Source organism: Kluyveromyces marxianus, chromosome 2 (genome assembly GCF_001417885.1).
Source record: "Kluyveromyces marxianus DMKU3-1042 DNA, complete genome, chromosome 2".
Taxonomy (NCBI): domain Eukaryota; kingdom Fungi; phylum Ascomycota; class Saccharomycetes; order Saccharomycetales; family Saccharomycetaceae; genus Kluyveromyces; species Kluyveromyces marxianus.
In genome coordinates, this window is record NC_036026.1 from 180,058 (window position 1) to 198,494 (window position 18,437).

The 18,437-nt window shown below is 39.5% G+C and overlaps 7 protein-coding genes and 1 non-coding gene across 8 annotated transcripts; 6 read left to right on the forward strand and 2 right to left on the reverse strand.

The window, feature by feature from the left end:
- Window positions 1-157: 157 nt before the first annotated feature.
- Window positions 158-1,369, forward strand: MAS2 (mitochondrial-processing protease subunit alpha; the record flags this gene model as incomplete). Its single annotated transcript, XM_022822623.1, has 1 exon — window positions 158-1,369. One exon carries the CDS (start codon window positions 158-160, stop codon window positions 1,367-1,369), a length of 1,212 nt encoding a protein of 403 aa, XP_022674426.1.
- Window positions 1,370-1,586: 217 nt separating this feature from the next.
- MYO1 (myosin 1) lies at window positions 1,587-7,172 on the reverse strand (the record flags this gene model as incomplete). Its single annotated transcript, XM_022822624.1, has 1 exon — window positions 1,587-7,172. One exon carries the CDS (start codon window positions 7,170-7,172, stop codon window positions 1,587-1,589), a length of 5,586 nt encoding a protein of 1,861 aa, XP_022674427.1.
- Window positions 7,173-7,988: 816 nt separating this feature from the next.
- On the forward strand, window positions 7,989-9,941 carry KLMA_20089 (F-box protein; the record flags this gene model as incomplete). The annotated part of the gene is made up of 1 exon (XM_022822626.1): window positions 7,989-9,941. One exon carries the CDS (start codon window positions 7,989-7,991, stop codon window positions 9,939-9,941), a length of 1,953 nt encoding a protein of 650 aa, XP_022674428.1.
- Window positions 9,942-11,463: 1,522 nt separating this feature from the next.
- Window positions 11,464-12,645, forward strand: KLMA_20090 (uncharacterized protein; the record flags this gene model as incomplete). The annotated part of the gene is made up of 1 exon (XM_022822627.1): window positions 11,464-12,645. One exon carries the CDS (start codon window positions 11,464-11,466, stop codon window positions 12,643-12,645), a length of 1,182 nt encoding a protein of 393 aa, XP_022674429.1.
- Window positions 12,646-13,278: 633 nt separating this feature from the next.
- On the forward strand, window positions 13,279-14,111 carry KLMA_20091 (40S ribosomal protein eS27; the record flags this gene model as incomplete). Its single annotated transcript, XM_022822628.1, has 2 exons — window positions 13,279-13,281; window positions 13,866-14,111. 2 exons carry the CDS (start codon window positions 13,279-13,281, stop codon window positions 14,109-14,111), a joined length of 249 nt encoding a protein of 82 aa, XP_022674430.1.
- Window positions 14,112-14,384: 273 nt separating this feature from the next.
- Window positions 14,385-16,583, reverse strand: RSM22 (tRNA methyltransferase RSM22; the record flags this gene model as incomplete). The annotated part of the gene is made up of 1 exon (XM_022822629.1): window positions 14,385-16,583. One exon carries the CDS (start codon window positions 16,581-16,583, stop codon window positions 14,385-14,387), a length of 2,199 nt encoding a protein of 732 aa, XP_022674431.1.
- A 354-nt stretch (window positions 16,584-16,937) lies between these two features.
- On the forward strand, window positions 16,938-17,687 carry SRP102 (Signal recognition particle receptor subunit beta; the record flags this gene model as incomplete). The annotated part of the gene is made up of 1 exon (XM_022822630.1): window positions 16,938-17,687. One exon carries the CDS (start codon window positions 16,938-16,940, stop codon window positions 17,685-17,687), a length of 750 nt encoding a protein of 249 aa, XP_022674432.1.
- A 598-nt stretch (window positions 17,688-18,285) lies between these two features.
- On the forward strand, window positions 18,286-18,358 carry KLMA_R202. Its single transcript has one exon. It is a non-coding gene; the product is annotated as a tRNA-Arg (tRNA).
- The last annotated feature ends 79 nt before the right edge of the window (window positions 18,359-18,437 follow it).

The window sequence follows — 18,437 nt, forward strand, 5'->3', positions numbered from 1 at the left end:
GGTCAAAGTCGCTACTTCGAACGTTGTTGGCCACTTTTCGGCACTAGGTATTTATGTGAATGCGGGGTCTAGGTACGAAGATAGGAATTTGAAAGGTTGTACGCACATTTTGGACCGTTTGGCGTTCAAATCGACGGAGCATATATCCGGTAGAGATATGACTGAAACTTTGGAGTTGTTGGGTGACAATTACCAGTGCTCGTCGTCCAGAGAGGCTATGATGTACCAGTCGTCTGTTTTCAATCCTGATGTGGAGAAAATGTTGCATTTGATGTCGGAGACTGTGAGGTTTCCCAAGATTACGGAGGAAGAATTGGAAGAGCAAAAGACTACTGCACTATATGAGATCGATGGTGTTTGGCAGAAGCACGACTTGATTTTGCCAGAGCTTTTGCACCAGACTGCATACTCTGGAGAAACGTTGGGGTCGCCGTTATTGTGCCCCAAAGAGTTGATTCCATCGATCTCGAAGTACTATTTGGCTGATTATAGGAACAAGATGTACAATCCCGAAAACATCGTAGCAGCTTTCGTCAGTGTGGACCACGATAAGGCTGTTAAATTGACGGAGAAATACTTTGCTGACATGAAAAGTAAACATCCTCCACTCACGCGTAAGGCAGCTGTTTACACAGGTGGGGAACAATGCATTGCTCCGGGCCCTGTTTTCGGTGGGTTGCCAGAGCTCTACCACATGCAATTGGCATTTGAAGGTTTGCCCATAGATCATCCGGATATCTACGCATTGGCCACATTGCAAACCTTGCTTGGTGGTGGTGGCTCTTTCAGTGCTGGTGGGCCAGGTAAGGGGATGTACTCTAGATTGTACACCCAAGTCTTGAATCAATACTACTACGTCGAAAACTGTATTGCATTTAACCATTCGTACAGCGATTCAGGTCTCTTTGGGGTTTCTATCTCTTGTGTGCCTCAAGCAGCCCCATACGCTGCAGAAATCATCGCTCAGACGCTATCCAACATATTTGCCAACGAAAAGACAAAGTTGACAGAGGAAGAAGTCGGAAGAGCCAAGAACCAATTGAAATCATCATTGCTCATGAACCTTGAATCGAAGATTGTGGAACTTGAAGATTTAGGTAGACAGGTTTTGTTACACGGGCGTAAGGTTCCAATTGAAGAAATGGTCGAGAATATTGAAAAGCTTACCGTGGATGACATAAAACGTGTTGCTGAAACAGTTTTCACTGGAAAAGTTAAAAATCCTGGTAATGGTTCCGGAAAGGCTACCATCGTAATGCAAGGCCAAAGAGATTCGTTTGGTGATGTCGAAACGGTTTTAAGGTACTACGGTTTAGGTAACTACCCAAAGTTGGAAATTCCACAGCCAAAGAAGAAAGGATGGTTCTAAAGGCGAGCAAGTCGGTTTCATAAAGGCAAACAATAGAACTGCTTTAATGCTCTGAAAAAAAAAAAAAAATCACTATTATTCTAAAACAAATAGCACACTTCTCTGTATATAGTTGTTATGAACGAGATCAAATATATATATATATATATATATTTGTATGACAATAAACAATTCTACATTCTACATTGTAATTGTTATCACGAATAAAAAATTATAATTATATGAAAACGCCTTCGGTTGATTGGGCCAGAGATTGTCTTCTGTCGGATAACTTTTCATACCTCTCCTTCCATGACTGGATTTCTCTCTCAAGCTCTGTTATCTGCTCTTGATAGTATACGTTATCCCTATGCAGTTTGCTTAATGCAGTGTCCTTTGAGGCATTCATTGCCTCCAGTTCTCCTAGTTTCTCATCCAGGTTTCCAACAGTGCCTTCGAACTTTGCCCTTGCCTCGTTAGCTTGTTCGATAACATTGGCTTGCTCTTCATTCTTCTTTTCCAATTCTTCGATAATTCTCTCCAGTTTTCTTGACTTCTTCACTTCTTCGAATTTCGACGTACGTTCTTCTTCAAGATGTTTCTCCAGGTCTTGTACTTTATTGAACCAAGCTTCTTTTTCTGAAGTATCAGCTAATTTGTTTTTCGCTTCCAAGAGCTCATTCCTCAACATATCATTGGCCTTCCCAAGTGACGAATTTTCTTGGAACAGATCCCCATTCTTATCCTTTTCAGTGGATAATGATTTTTTCAGGGAGTCAACGGTTGTTTGCAGTTCTGAAATGAGTGCTTCGTTACGCTCTGTCTGCTGCTTCTGAAGTGCTAAGGATTCTTCCAAGAATTGAACATCATGTGAGTACTTTTCCTTCTCTTTCAATGATTTTGAAACATCGTTGCCAGCTTCTTCCAACTTTTCTCTCAAGAATTTCCTTTCTTCTTGTAACTGATGATTCTCGCCTGACAAAGAGCGTATATTTTCTTCCATGTTTGAGACTTTAACTTCCAAGGTCTTCAGGTTTGTCTCTAACGTCTTTTTGGCTGCCTCTGCCTCATCTCTTTGGATACCAAGCTCACTAACTAGATTTTCGTAGTGGTTAGTCTGTTTCAATAAATCTTCTATCTTTGCATCAGAATCTAGCTTCAAAGTTTCCAATTGATAGCCCAAGTTCGAGATCTCCTTCTTCATTTCGGTTTCTAATCTTAGATGCTTATCTAGTTCACCTCTTAAGGAATCTATTTGATCCAAATATTCTTTGTTATTTTCTACAGCTCTTGCTCTTTCTTTGTAATGCGCAATGTCCTCTTCAAGTGCTTTGTTTCTAGCTGTGCACTTGTCGAGTTCAATTGTTTTTTCGTCCAGTACAGATTCAAGCTCTGTTATTTGAGTTTCCTGTTTCCAAATCTCTTGCTCTTTTTGTTTGTTTTGAGATCTGAGCTTCTGAATCATTTGGGTCATGCTTTCAATATCTTTCTCCGCTTGTTTCAAACCGTGTTTAACAGCTCTAACTTCTCCTTCTACAGCTATCAAATCACGCTGCGATCCCTCATATTGGGCTTGGTAGCGTTTAGAATTGGACTGAATCATAGTCTTTTGCTGCTCAATTGTTTTCAATTCATCTTCCAAATGAGCAACTTGTTCTTTTAGCGAAGTTTCCGTGATCATACTCTTGTTATAACTCAATGTCAGTTCATTGATCTTATCCTGGTACTCATTCAGTAGACTATGCATCCGGTTTGCCTCCACTTTGTACCTCTGAACTTCTTCTTCGTACTTTTCAAATGATTCACGATGTTTGAAAATATCACCATTAGTGACGTTGGTCTTATCTTTCAATGGAGAAGATGGGTTTAACCTTGATTCAAGAGATTTGACATAATCCTCTTTGGCCTCGTATCTTAGCTTATAGATATCTGCTGAAGAATCGGAACGCTCGATTTGGCTAAACTTCTGGTGGAGTGCAATGGCAACTCTCTCAGCGCTTTTTCTTGCCTCCATCTCCTTCTCCAATTGCTTCTTCAAGAAATCAACTTCAAGAAGCATCTTCTCTTGATTAATTTCGAATCTATCAATATTCTGAAGTTCATTATCTAGCTTGCTCTCACCAATGGTAGCCTTTGTAAGCTCTTTGATCTTTTTCAATTGTGCAACTAAAGTCTGATTATCGAATGATGCTGAAGCTAACCGAGTTTCTGCAAACCTTAAACGTGAAATGAGGGTTTTCTTTTCCTCTATTTCATTTGAAAGTTGTTGTTCGATCTCCTTATATTTTAGAGACATTTTGTCGAACTCGTCCCTCAAATCATTGTCCAAAGAACTAGCAAAACCATTGATTGTTTTGTTAGACTTAGAGGCAGATACAAGGCGATCGTTCAAAAATTTGTTTAAAGATTGTTCTTGCAAAAGTTCTTTCCTTAAGGCATCAACTTCCCCATTATCGACGTGGGAATTATTGCTTTGTTCATTCAATTTTTCAAGCTCCCTTTGATATTGTTCATTCAAAGACTCTAACTTCCATTTGTTTGAATCATTTTCTTGTCTCAGGCTTTTTAGTTCTTTAGACAATGTTGAGACTTCGTTTAGAAGAGATTCCTTCTCATTTGAAAGATCATTTACCATGGATTCGTGAGTTGCAAGTTTAGCATTGAGGCGGTTCAATTCATCCGTTCTTTTCTCCAGTAATTTAGTCTTTGTGTTCAGATCCGTTTTCAAGATATTGATTTGAGAAACTAATTCCGAGTTCTCTTCCACAAATCCTTTCATTCTCTTGCTGGTTGAAGCAAGGTTCTTTTCCAATGACTTAAGCTTAACGTCAATTGCGATTTCAGAATCCTTTAGTTTAGTTTCCATTTCTTTTACTAAGGCTTCTTTGTTTTCGATCTCTGCTTTCAATGAATCCACTTGTTTCAAAAGATCCGCCTTCTCAGAATCAAGGGTATTTTCTTCTTGCTTCAAATCATCCATCTTAGCTTCCAGCTCGGCAAATGCCTCTTCCAGCTTTTGTTTGTCATTGTTTAAAGAATCGTAATTTTCCCTGGATGACACTGTTGCTGCTTGTGCCTCCTCCAGTTGTAAGCGCAAGGAATCTAGCTCTTCGTTTAGTGAGGTGTTCTGTGTCTGTATTGTTTCCTTTAACTTAACAGTTTCTTCCCATTTGGATTGTAGTTCAGAATGTTTCGTTTGAGTTGTGACAAGAAGATCCTGGGTTTTGTTGAGCTCTTCTACTTTAGTATTAAGAACACTTCTAATGTTTTCAAGCTCTTGCTCTACCATAGACTTTGCCTCGGAGATAGCAGTCTTGTCCTTTTCGCTTTCCGATAACTTCAGTTCCAATTGTTTCACTTGCTCGGCGATTTTCTTTGTCTTTACAATATCATTTGATGAATCTAATAGAGGTTGTAATTTCATGTAAAGGTTGTACCACGGATTCTCCATAAGTCTGTCATAAGTTTCAAAAGTAACCTTTAATACTCTAGCGGCTTGTAATTTTCTTAATTGGCTCTTGATCTCTTTTCTCACATTCTTCCCTGAAACCAATGCATTGAACTTAGTAACTGCTGCACAAAGTCGTTGCTCCTTCAACAATTCCAAATTAGCCAAGACACCAGCTTTGAAGAATAGTTTAGTGTTACCAACTTTATAAATAGTAGGATCCAAGTGAAGTGATGATAATAATATTTCACAATTCTTCTTGGAACTAGTAGTAAATCTGTATTCATCAGATAGAATTTTGTACCTTTGGAAAAACTCTTTGAAGAATATTCTATTTGGATAACCATCCCTGGCAATTCTGATCCCTTCTAGAACACCATTGCAACGAAGTTGGTCCAGGATAAGTTTCTTATCGAATTCTCTGGCTTTCTTCTTGTTATTTGGGATGATGCAACGGACAAAGTGGGGGTCCGTATTGCCAAGTTCTTGAATGAGAGTACTCAATTGCTCCCTATGTTTGGTTGAAGAGGTCCTGAATGAGCTGCCTCTGATGTGATCTGCAAAAAATTGCGAGACAAGTGCATTCGATGATGAACTTAACACCTGTAACAAATTCTCATTCAAAGGATCTTTATTCTTCGAAAGCCATCCAGTAACATTGTACTCGACATCACCAGCGTAATGTTTGAGAACAAAGCAGTTATCTAGTTTCGATCTTTTGAATTTAGTAGACTTGTTGTCCCACGAGGATATAAGTTTCGAATAAAACGAATCATCTGAAGATTTAGGTAAGATAGACTCCTCTTCTAATATCGGTAGAATACCTGGGATGTCCTTTTTCTGTTCGATCAAGTCGATTGTTGATTGTAAGTCCTTACCATAATCTATGAAACTCCATTGAATATTTTCTTTCTGATATTCATTTTGTTCTAAAACAAACATATGATGGTTGAAAAATTGTTGTAACTTTTCATTTGTGAAGTTGATACATAATTGTTCAAATGAGTTATCTTTGAAGATTTCGAAACCAGCGATATCTAAGAGTCCAATAGAGTATTCCGTCATTGATCCATGTTCCAAACTCTTGTTGATTTGGTTAACGATGTATTCGAAAAGTTTTTCGTATAGAGATCTCGATAACGAGTTTAAGATTGATCTAGCCTGCGATGCATTCTTTGATTGGGATACCCACTCTTTCCCAGCTTTAGATCTTGGCTTAAGCACTGCAGTCTTGAAATCGTTCTCCTGAATACCAATCAGTTTGCACAAAGGTTTGATGTCATTCTTGATACTAGCCTGTTCTGATCTCTCTGACACGAATTCGATGTTCCCGATATGTAAAATAATAGAAATGCACTTGAGAATGGCTTGGATGTCATCCTTGGAAAAACCAACGATGTCAAATGCTGATAGTAGTTCTTGGAAGTTCTGTGCATCATCGACACCGGGAATTGATGGATTAGAGTTTTTTAAATATTGGTAGTCAAGGATAGAATTGGACTCGAGCTCTATGGCTCTTAGTTCTTGTTTTGACATACCTGTTAATACCTGGTAAAAGATATGGTAGTTTCTTTCACGGGGGTGTGCTTGGATGACTCTGGATTTTTCCAAAAGATACCATTCAATATGCGCACCGTTGATCTTACCGTACTCATCGAAATCTATCTTGATAAACTTCCCGAATCTCGAAGAGTTGTTATTCCTAACTGTTTGTGCATTACCAAAGGACTCGAGAATTGGGTTGGACTGTAGAATCTTGCGTTCAAATGATTCTTGTGTCTGGTTCAAGAGTAATTTATCATCTGTCGTGATTGACGCCAAATATTCAAGAATCTTCTTCGTGTTTTCCGTCTTACCAGCACCAGATTCACCTGTCACTAAAATCGACTGGTCCTGCTTCTGATGCAAAAGATTTTGATACGCCTGTTCCGCAACCGCAAAAATGTGAGGCTTGTTATCCTCCTTGGGAGACCCATGGTATAATTTCATGTAGCTGTTGTTGTAAATTTTAATGTTACTATACGGGTTAATCGCCACTAAAAACAACCCAGAGTAGGTATAGATCAAATCATCCTGATATCGATTTTCCAAATTAAACAACACAGACGCCTCGTTTAAATGCGTAAGCTCCGATAAATTATCCACTTTGTCAAAACTAGATGGATTCACAGGTGCAATCTCTTCCTCTAAATACTCCTCATTCTTCCCATTCACACAAACTACAGCTACTTTCTCCTCCTGGCCGCGTTTGTTCGTACTCGTTTTCCATTCCACTAAATGACCTTGTAAAAACACCTCTCGCTCATCTGGAACCCAAAATCGTTCCTTCTGCTGGCCCTGCCCTTGGCTATGTTCCAATGATTCACTATAGCTCATCTCTCGTGCCCCCTAAAGCAAATCTACCGCCAATACTGCTCTTTAGACTATTTCTCCGTTTTGCCGCCGAAAACAGCTATCCTACTTTTCGTCTCAATTACAGCCCTGACAGCTACCTAGTTGCAAAAGCTGAGATGATACCAACTCTTAAAGCCTATATACCACGTCAATCGACACTAATACCCTCTTTCTTCCCTTCTTTTTCACAGATCCTTTCTGAACTATCAGTCAAATAGTTGGTTAGATTCGCTTTGTTTTGTTTTGTTTTGTTTTAGTTTAATTTTATTTCCCGATTTCAAGAATGCTTCTATCTATTGTTTACAAAACAGATCTGGCCCAAAAAGGTTAATGTAGGTCATGTGACTATCACATGATGTGGGCCTACAACTGTGTTGAAGAGGACATGGGCAACTACCAAGCCATGGCGGCCCGTTGCAAGGCCATCTTGTACCGAGAGACTTTTGAAGCCTTCATGTGGGTGCCAAGGCACCCACATGACTTCATAAGTGTGACGCGTTCGCGTTCCACCCGTTTTAGTGCACCCTATAGTGCTTAAGTAAGGTGTCAAAAGAGGTGAAAATGCGCATTAAAGGTGTATTGTACTAAAAAGGGAATATATTGCATCGAACACTGTTAAACAAGGTGTGAAGTGACAGTGAGACAATGAAACAGTGACTGTTGCAGTGTGACCCATCGAGAAATTAAGCTAAGCAGTAGTGTCATCGGGTGTGGTATTGGTGAAAGGTGTTATTTGGATATTTGGATATTTGGTTTATGGTAAGAGTGGTATAAGAATAGAGGGGTTATTGGATTGAGATGAGCGAAAGAAGAGACGAAAGTTTTAATGGAATGCTGTTTGAGACAGTCCCCTACGGGGAGTTAAGTAGGAGAGACATTATGGCTCGTTATTTTAACCTATCGGCGCCAATCGGGCATTCTGGGGTTCCATTTCCACAGCAAGTGTACCAGACGGAGCGGGCTTCTGACATTGGTAAAGAGAGTGTGTTTAAACGTTCATCAGGTGGAGAGGAAATACTTGGAGAGAAGATACTCAATCTCCCGATAGAGATCAAGGTTGAAATTACGAAGAACTTGAGCCAGTATGACTTGGTCAATCTTGCTTCTGTGTCTAAGTCGTTCTACGATGCTGCGATGTTTTCGTTGTATGAGAACGTCGTGGTTGACGCATCATACTCTATATTAAACGACTCTTTGAGGACGGATAAGAATCTGAGATGCACGTATATCAAGACGCGATACAACTTAAAGAAGTTTATGAAGTCGTTGTGTGCGGACGAGTTGGAAACTGCTTTTCCGTTGGGGATTTTGGTCAAGAGCCTTAAGATCATCAATCTTCCGGATGGTGTTTCGAATTCCGAGATCGTGAATTTTGTTCACAAGTCAATACAGTCTCTCTCCAGGCTCTCTTGTTTATATTGGGAGAGTGGCTCCAGGAAGTTGCCATTAGACACATTAAAATATCTCCCTAACAAAAAAGAATTGACGTCATTGGGGATTAATTTGGATTTGTCCAAGTGTGGGGACTCCAAAATTGAGTTCCCGCAGCTTGAGAGATTATCTGTAGTTCCTTTCAACAACTCAGAGACCTTGTGCAAGTTCATGAACCAAATATCGATAGATAAGATAGCCGATAGGATAAGGGTTCTTCAGTTGGGGAGACAGTTGGCATCGATGAAACAGATTAACAAGAGTAACTTAAATTTGGGACAATCTTTGATAGTGACCAAATATATGATAGATAATAACTTACCAAGACCAGATGCCGTTGGGACTGATTACACTGCGACTATGAATGGAATTGATTTTGAGTTTTGGGACTTTTTGAACCCTATAGTACAAGACGAAAAACTGAACGGTTCGCGCCGTCGCCGCTTCAAACAGTTGGAAATACTTGACATCGACAGTGTCAATATACTTGCAAATGATTCAGAAAAAGTGATAAGCGCCATAAACCTTTCGAAACTACATACCCTTTCGTTGAATAACGTAAATGAGATTCAATGGCTCCCCGAGGTTGATTTTCAGCTCACTGATTTCACAAGTGCTGCTACGGAAAATTTCAGGAAGGGTTTGCTCATTAGCATAGCGCCTCATCTTAAACATTTGAAACAACTGCGTCTTGACTACCAAGAAGCATACAGGGACTCCATTCCGCAATTTTTGGGTCTTTTAGCTAAGAACAATGTGCTCTTGGACGAAATCGATCTAACAATAACCTGGGACGATTCGAAACTAGCAACAGTTATGAGCTGGGAAAAACTTATGGAAAACTACGCTACAGCAATTTGTAAACATTCATCGACTTTGAAGAAACTATCCATCGTTACAAAAGAATCATTAAGGTACTGCGACGTCCCTAAACAAATACCCGTCGATTCAGTGTTAAAGCTCACCCAATGCACCAAATTGGAAAGTTTGCGAATCAACGGAGATTCGTTACAACCTTCCGGAATTCATCTACTTCATAAGTTTCCCAGACTCCGTTTCTTGTCCCTATGTGGTGAAAGTTCCGGAGGACCTCGACACATGGGGCTTCAAATGGCCCATGACGGTATTATGGACGATTGGTACAGAGTCATGCACGTAGCACTTACCCTTGCACAGGCAAACAAAAATTTACAGTTTGTCAAAATAGACCGTTGTTTGTTTGAATGTGGCAAAAGTGGCAATGCGATTCCTAGACCCGATGTGCTAAACGACTGGTTTACCAAACAGACCAGAGTTACCATATCTGAAGACCAGTTCTAAGAAATTGTCGCTATCTTTAGATCATGTGATCATCAATTCGTTCCGTTTAGATAGAATTATGTATCTTCTGCAAAAAGAAACAACAAGGTAGCAAAAAGAAATACAAAGAAAACATAAACATAAACATTGACCACAAAAAATAAAGATCAATCAAAATAGAGCCTAGAAACAACAGTAGTGTAAGTAACTACTTCAAATTGCTTTTGTGGTTCTTTTTTTTCAAAACTGACGATCATTTATTGCTTTTTCTCCTTTTTGCTCTACTACTGGACTTTCTTTTGGCTGGTAAAAGTGTCTCGAGAGGGCTTCTAGAAATATCTCTGGGGAACGGCGCTACAGCATTAAGCAGTTGACATCGCCGGAACCGGCTCAAAAGAATAATGTGAGGAATATTGGCAGGGAAGCGGAAAAATATTGGGAATAATTTTTCAAGTTTAAGGTTCTAAAACGCATACTTCGCAGTCCATTCATTATACGCTGAACTGGGCCTTAAAGTTTTCGAACTTCGAGTTTTTGAACGTGAAATAATGGCACATATACTATTATTTCTTTTTCAATATATACGAACTACACTACGGCAATTTGGTTTCTTTTTGAAGTTCGTCTAATAATGCGAGAGGGCCTTCATGCCGACAGCAATATGCAGGTAGTGCGTGTTAATAGCATGGCTTGCACGATCACCATTCATGAATTATGCTAAAAAAAAAGCAGCTCGAGCCCAAGGGTCTTAAGGGCCAGAACCCGGAGAACTCTCGAGGATTATTGATGCCCCGAAGGTAAAGAAACGTCGTGGGGGTGGAGAGCCATATATACAACAATCGCAGAAAATATCGTATCCATTAAAATTATTCCGTACCAAGAAAGAGTAAATTTGCCTGTGGTGGGATAAGAAACCACCAGTGTACAATTTTCCAGAATATGTTGTAGCGCAAATTCGTGTTCTTCTTATTGTCTGTATAATGCAATGTTTTTATTCTTGGAGGCCATGTAGTTCCTGGGGCTCGTAAGATAAGCGTTTGAGTTAGTAGTTACAAGAATAGCTCGGCGAACGGTTTAAATGCATAGTTTCTTTTCGAAACCCTCTCTTCCGAGGGAGTTTATATAAAAACAATGTTGGGTAAGTTTACAATCCGCAATCTCATGAAAAGTGACATAAATGTGTTCTCGAATGTGAAAGGGTAGTATTTTCTTGCATTTTGTCGGAGCTGCTTTCTTGGTCCATGTTCATCTTGTAGTTGTAGTTTGTTTATTAGTTTCTTTTGCCAACGCAAAGTCTGTTCTACTAAGTGTAACGTACTGTATTATATTATACTAAACCTATACTATTAATTTCCAGTCGGTCAGTTTAATGTTAATTGATGTTTTGGGGAGGTAGCGTACAATAGCAAAACTTAACATTTAATACGCATAATACACACCCAAACAAGCAAAGGTGCAAAAGTACTAGACAGGGAAGACCAGAAAGTGAAAACAAAGCACCCTCCACTGATCTTGCTTCAACTTTTCGGTTAGACACGAAGAAATGACGTCTAATGTTATACTGTTTGAAGAGAGATGCGAATGCGAATCCAAATTACCTGGGGAAATCGATGTTCTCACTTCTAAAGTTGCGCTTATCGGTGATTCTTCTGTAGGAAAGACGTGTCTTGTCGGACGATGGGTCAAAGGACACTCGGTGCTTCAAGATATCGACGAAACAGGAGATCATGTTGAAGATTTGTACCATAAGACAGTAGACTACAATGTATTAATGAAATCCCACAGTTTTCAAGAGTACTCTAAGTTGTTGACTACAACGGTAGTGCCGCAGATGAAAAGGGATAAGAACGGTAAACCAATACCGCGACCCAAGATGAACTATAACGTCAACACTAAATTAGATGCCCAAGTAATTGATGTCACAGATTTCGATGTAACGGATTATTCGGATATCAGACAACTGCAAGTGAATCAAGCAGATGGTTTCATTTTATGCTATGATACGACGAACCCAATGTCTTTGGCTGACATGACTTTGTATCAACGCATAATAACCAGGATTAAAGGTGATAACGTTCCAATCATCGTTTGCGGAACCAAAATCGACTGCTTGCAAGAGCGTAAAGTTTCCGAGGAGGAAGCCATGAACTTGTGCGAAGAGATGGGCATTGATTACGCAACATGTCACTTCGAGACATCTGCTATGGAAAATATCAACGTCAACGAGACATTCTTCGCTATTTTATGTTTGATAGAGAACAGGAGAATTGCTAATTCCGCTTACACAGGTTGCAATGGTATAGATTGTCCCATGAAGAAGGAACGCGAGCTGCATCTAAATGGCGATTCTTCACCAAAACAAGACCACTCCGATCTTAATGAAAGTCATACCAAATCTACGGGAAGTAGCAGCAGCAACAGTTCGCAACACAACTCCCATATAAAGGCGTCTCCTCTAAACATCGTTCAGAGCATTAAAGAAGAACATTTATCATCTCCCGATTCCTCAGTCTCCATGCTGGAAGGCCGTGCCTCGACCTCAAAACCAGTTGTGCTCACAAAAGAAGACGTAGTTTCGACTTATCAGACAGCAAAACTCCCTACTGGCAAATCGTCCACTGGCCCATCAGTACGAACTTTCGAAGACCCACTCACCAACGTATCTGGTGAGACAAAGAAGAACAAAAAGTCTCACTCACAATCTGCATGCTGCATAATTTCTTAATGATAATACACCGAAAAGACCTTTTTGTTAATAGAACCAGAACTCTCTCAAACTCAAATGATAATATTTAGCATATATGCATTTCTATCTAATAAATAGACTCGCCTAGTATCAATTTTAATAATCCATAAACTAATATCACCACGTTAACCACATCAATTGATATTCTGACGCTTCACTTCCCGAATTGGTACTGCTTGTCCCGAACAAATAAGGCATAGAATATATTGTACCTGCAAGCTTTTGGGCCTACAAATTAAAATATAAGGGACTGTTTTGTGAATGATAAGGACAGTTCTCCACCCGTACATTCGCGGTTTTCATGTTAGATCTCAAACCCATACACCATTATATCTTTCTTTTTCGTATTTTTGTTGAAAAAACATAATTTTCAATTTCCATTTACGGATTTTGAGTCTCTCCTGCACAGACAATCCTGCACAACAATGGACAATTTTCTATCACGAACCCCTCCACCGAAGAGAGGACAGGGAACAGGAAGAAAAGTTGGAACTTTTCAATAGTGAATTTTTGGATTCTAACTATTTAACCATTATATCACTAAATAGCACATATCTTGTATTGGAATAAGGAGTTTGAAGGAAGCTCACCAAGTACAAGCAAAAGTCCAAGATGGTATGTGAGACACCTATATGAGGAGACTTGTGGGCGAGAGACGTGAACCAAAGACCAAGGAAGCAGAAAGAACAGAGATATATTGAAAAATCATGATAAAATTAAGAATGTTAATGAAGACAAAAGCGATATAGAACAATGATATGAATGGGAAACATAGCCAGATAATGATTGTATTTACTTGAGGAATGTATTAACATAGTGGGATGTCGTTATGAGTTTTTTTACAGGAGTAATATCGGTGGGAAATGATGATGGCAAAACAGAAACCAGGTTCTAAATGTTGGGATTATAAGATTTGATTATTAATGAGCGATCAGTTTGGGCTTTAGGATACTGATGTGATTCGTTCTGTTGATTTGTGACAAGTAATAAAGCTATGAGAGAGATGAGAAGTTTGAATATATCTGAGGTTTAGTAATAAATCTGGTTCTTGGTCTATTTTTTTGGTTTGCGGTTTCGATCACAAGAAGTCCGTGTTGGGAAGCTTTTCTGATGAGAAGCTCTCCGATCAAACCCTCCGGGTTATTTATGAAACATTTTTTACTAACAATTCCGTTTTATTAAACGTTTTTTCTTTACAGGTTTTAGTTCAAGATTTGTTGCACCCAACTGCTGCTTCTGAAGCTAGAAAGCACAAGTTAAAGACTTTGGTTCAATCCCCAAGATCCCACTTCTTGGATGTCAAGTGCCCAGGTTGTTTGAACATCACTACTGTGTTCTCTCACGCTCAAACCGCTGTCACTTGTGAATCCTGTTCTACCGTCTTGTGTACCCCAACCGGTGGTAAGGCCAAGTTGTCTGAAGGTACTTCTTTCAGAAGAAAATAGATTTACACTTCTATAGCACACCAATAATTTTAACATAAATTTATTCATTCTGTTGTACTTTTCTTTCTAGAGCACAATATGATTCTAATGTATATCGTACCGGTAGATTATTTCAATGACTAAATGACTTGGTATTAAAGATATCAAGCGTTTGATCGTTTGATTATTCTGAAGCTAAATAAATAAATCAGTTTATTACATCATAATATATAGTACCATAAGCTATTTACAAGGTATTTTTACTATTTTTTATATGTGCAATATCAATGCCCATTAGTATTCATCGACTGCCAATTTCCGGTTGGCATATTTCTTCTCCTTCTTTGCATTTTCTAAATGGAAGTTGTGTTGATGGAATTTAGCTAGCGCATCAACAGCTGACTGAGGATCTAAATCTTCCTTTTCTTGATCCAATTGGTTGGCTATGTCCTTCAATTCCCGGGACTTGACCTTCACCGCGTTCTTCATCTTTTTGATTTCTTCTTTGTGTAACTTTTCGAGCTTTTTCACATTCAAAGCACCTCCACCTTGAATTTTTGTTTTGGCCTCAAGCGCCCATAAGTCACCTTTCTGTGCCTTTCTGGCATCATGATAGATGTTTTTGTCTAAAGATCTTGGTACAGTCCATTTTTCGAAATTACCTGAAGGCGCACATAGGTCAAGGGTCACATGTCCTTTCCTCTTAATAGGTTGTTTAATAATTCTAGGCCATGTATTGGCTGTATTGTCGCCTAATGAACCAATGTCGTATTTGGTCTTGTTCTCCTCTCTTTCTGCTTTAATAGATTGGCTTGTTTCACGATCTTTCGCTGATCTTTCAGCGATCAAATATGAGTAATTAACAATTTCAAATCCTCTACCATTTTTTCTTCCTGAACCAGCAGACGACTTACCCTTTATCCCGATACCATCAGTAGGAGTTTGCCATGGAGTGGCTAAGATCTTACCTTTCTTTAGTTCAATGGTAAATTTGGGTCTTAGCACAGTCTTTTGGAAGTTACAGAAATTCAACTTTGAGCCTTCTGAAAGGTCGTAGTAATGAGGTTTACCAATTTGGAGTGGGCATTTCCTGTGGTGGGCACATGGAGCAATGATTTTGATATGGTAATTTTCCTCATTTGGTTCTTCTTCTGTTTCCATTGACTTTAGAAGGTCCTCTTCAAATTCCAAGTCTTCTGCTTTCACAGGCCCGTATTTGGAATCCAAGCTTTGAGCAAGTTCGAGATATTCTTCATCATCCAAGTTCAAACTTTCAATGGTTGGTTCTTCATTTTCCACGGGCACCGAACGATAGCTGGCTCTCCCCATCATCTTATTACCTCTGTTCCACGGCCTTGGAATCTTGCCATGTTCATCAGGATAGTTCTCAGGTCTAATCATAAACTGTCTTGCCCTTGCAATAATCTCAAATCCCATTGGATTCCCTCTTTCTATAATCACAAGGTGTCCCTTTGGTGAAAGAAGTTTCAAGTAGTGATCCAAATTGTCGTCAATCTGCGCGGGGAATCTTTCTTCATGTCTCAAAAGTTGATGCGTTAATATTATTAAGTCATATTCGTTAGAACCAGGCACGTCTTTACGTAGTCTGGTATTAATACGGATACTTTTCGTTGCTACCTCTCCAAGCATTTCATCTTGCGCGTCGATATTATCAGCCTCCTCTTCTTCCTCAACTTCCTCTTCAGTATCTTTCTTAGGGGGGTCGGTGTACGACTTTTCCTCTGCGTAAAGTAAATCGTCAGGAATTTCGTTCAACTGTCTGCTCAATATTAATTTGGCTCTCTTTTGCATCTCTAAATGACCAATAATAGTTGCCTCTTTGACTTTAGGTCTGTACTCTTTCCCCATCAAATCGTTCAACGCTACGATACCAGTAGCTGGACCATAGCCAACATCTAATACTCTCTGCGGATTAAAGTCCTTTCCGACTCTCTTCTTAAGCTCAGACAAAGATTGATAGATGGCTGCGTAGTTCTGAACAAAAATAGAGGCGATGTGAGAGTCTACTTCCATATTTGACGATGTTGGTCTATGAAGCGAACGTTCGTAAAGTTCCACAAAATACTTCGAAGCTGCCCTACGCAAATTATTGGGTATATGTAAAGACATAATATTATGCTGTATCGCCTCTGTCACCGTGTGCGATAGTTGGATTTGTTGCCTGAAGGCCCTTCCTTCTAGCGTTTGGGGTAAGAGTCTGGCTTCTTCAGCATTGAGTCCTTGCAAAAGATTTCCCATTTTATCTCTATACTCCCCCTTCACTGAATTATTAAGCAGTTCATCTCGTTCAACAACTCGAACATTATCCTGTTGTGTGCCGTCAACAACAAACCCAAATGTGCTCCTAGAATCAGGACTCTTTCTATCCACAAGTTCAGCAAAATTGTTCGAAGAATCTGCCAAAGAAGAGTTCAATCGTGCAGCAAACGTAGACTTTATCGGTAGGCGAAATGTTCTACCGAAACGAAGCATATTTATAAGTCTCGTCTTGTCTGCTTAAGTCTTATTTGAAGTTATCTGGAGTTCTTCTATTGTCGAGAAACGTCAAGGCAAACAACTCATCTCATCTCATCTCATCGCATATAAACTTTATAATATAGTAAACGTTTTTTTTTTTTTGGAATTTTTCACCAAGTACTAAAATTTCAACCATTTAACAGCTGAGAGTAGACTAGAGAGAACTCAAGATTAAAAAAGGTGATTCAAAAAGGACTGTTATAAAATGCTTCTAGAGACCATTGAGGTGGTTTGATAATTGATTTAGAAGCAATAAAAGGTGTTGACATCATGCTTTCCACTCCTATTATTGTGGCATGCATCCTTGTGATGGTGACTGCAGCCTTTTTATTAATTGTCCAGAAAACTAGCGCAAATGTGATTCCTGGTGCAACTAAATACACTAATAGGGAGCCTACATTTATTATTGCTGGGTTGCCAAACACGGGTAAGACGTCTCTGTTCAATTTATTGACGACAGATTCGAATCACGCAACAGTCATGTCTCAAGAGCCTAATATTGCAGAAGACTACATGCTACCCTCGAGCCACAAGAACTTTAAGTTCAAGTTAATTGACTACCCTGGGCATGCGAAGTTCCGTTCCGATCTATTGCAGACTATCAGAGAGTCTACGCAGTTAAGGGGTTTGATATATGTGATCGATGCCACGGTGGATCCAAAGGAATTGACTAGTACGGCTGAATTGTTATACGAGATCTTGTGCGTGACAGAAACGAGACCAGGAGGTGTGGACATTTTGCTAGCATGCAATAAAGCAGAATCCTTCGTTGCGAGACCTCCATTAAAGATTAAGGATGCTTTGGAGACAGAAATCACGGAGATTATCAAGAGAAGGGTTAAGAGTTTGAAGGTTAACTCTAAAAAGGCCACCCGCGGTTCTTCTGATGACGACGAGGATGACGAGGATGCTGGCCACGACCTTATGGCGCTTCATCAAAGCTCCAGCGGTTTCGAGTTCGATAGAATTGATGGTAACGTCGATGCAGTAGGAGGAAGCGTATTGAAAAAAGACATTGACAAGTGGGAGTGTTGGATTGATGAACGTGCCATGAACTAAGTAGTCACAAGTATGACAGCCAATATAAGTAACTTAACTAATCCCTTTTTAAGCAACATGTAATGAAGAAAAGATGAACGCGGTTAGAACTTTTTACGATACTATTCCGTTTTCTCTTCTGGCGCATTCCACATAACAATAGCTAAAGAAGTGCCAACAATTGATGTCGCGATCAGAAGCAGAACAATGGGTATACTAACAGCATATTTGCTTGGTAGTGGAAATAAAGCGAATTGCTGGTCAAGGTCGAAAATAGGCAACAATAACCAAATGCAATAGTATAGGAAAAGACCTACAACAATCCATAGTAATCCCATGACTATAGCCCAATGCCTCTCACTTGTGTCCTATTGACCTTTATGCCTTATTTTAACCCTGTATTCAGCTTGTAATGACCTTCTGGTGGGCGGGTTCTGATGTATTACAATTGATGATGATGATCCTTTTAAAATGACAAGTTGATGCTGCTTCTGTTACTGCTGCTTCTTCTACTGCTAATACCAACCAAATCATAATAATAGTAGTAGTAGTAATGGCTAGTGTTTGACCTGGCACATAGAGTGTGGTCTGCTGTTAAACCCAGCCCAACATAGAAATTGCTCGCGTGGCGTAATGGCAACGCGTCTGACTTCTAATCAGAAGATTGTGGGTTCGACCCCCACCGTGAGTGCTTTTATTTTTTTAATTTTTTTTTGTTTTTACCCTCTTCTATGTTACCCTGCTATTGAAGAAAATTTGAGCTTTGGCCCC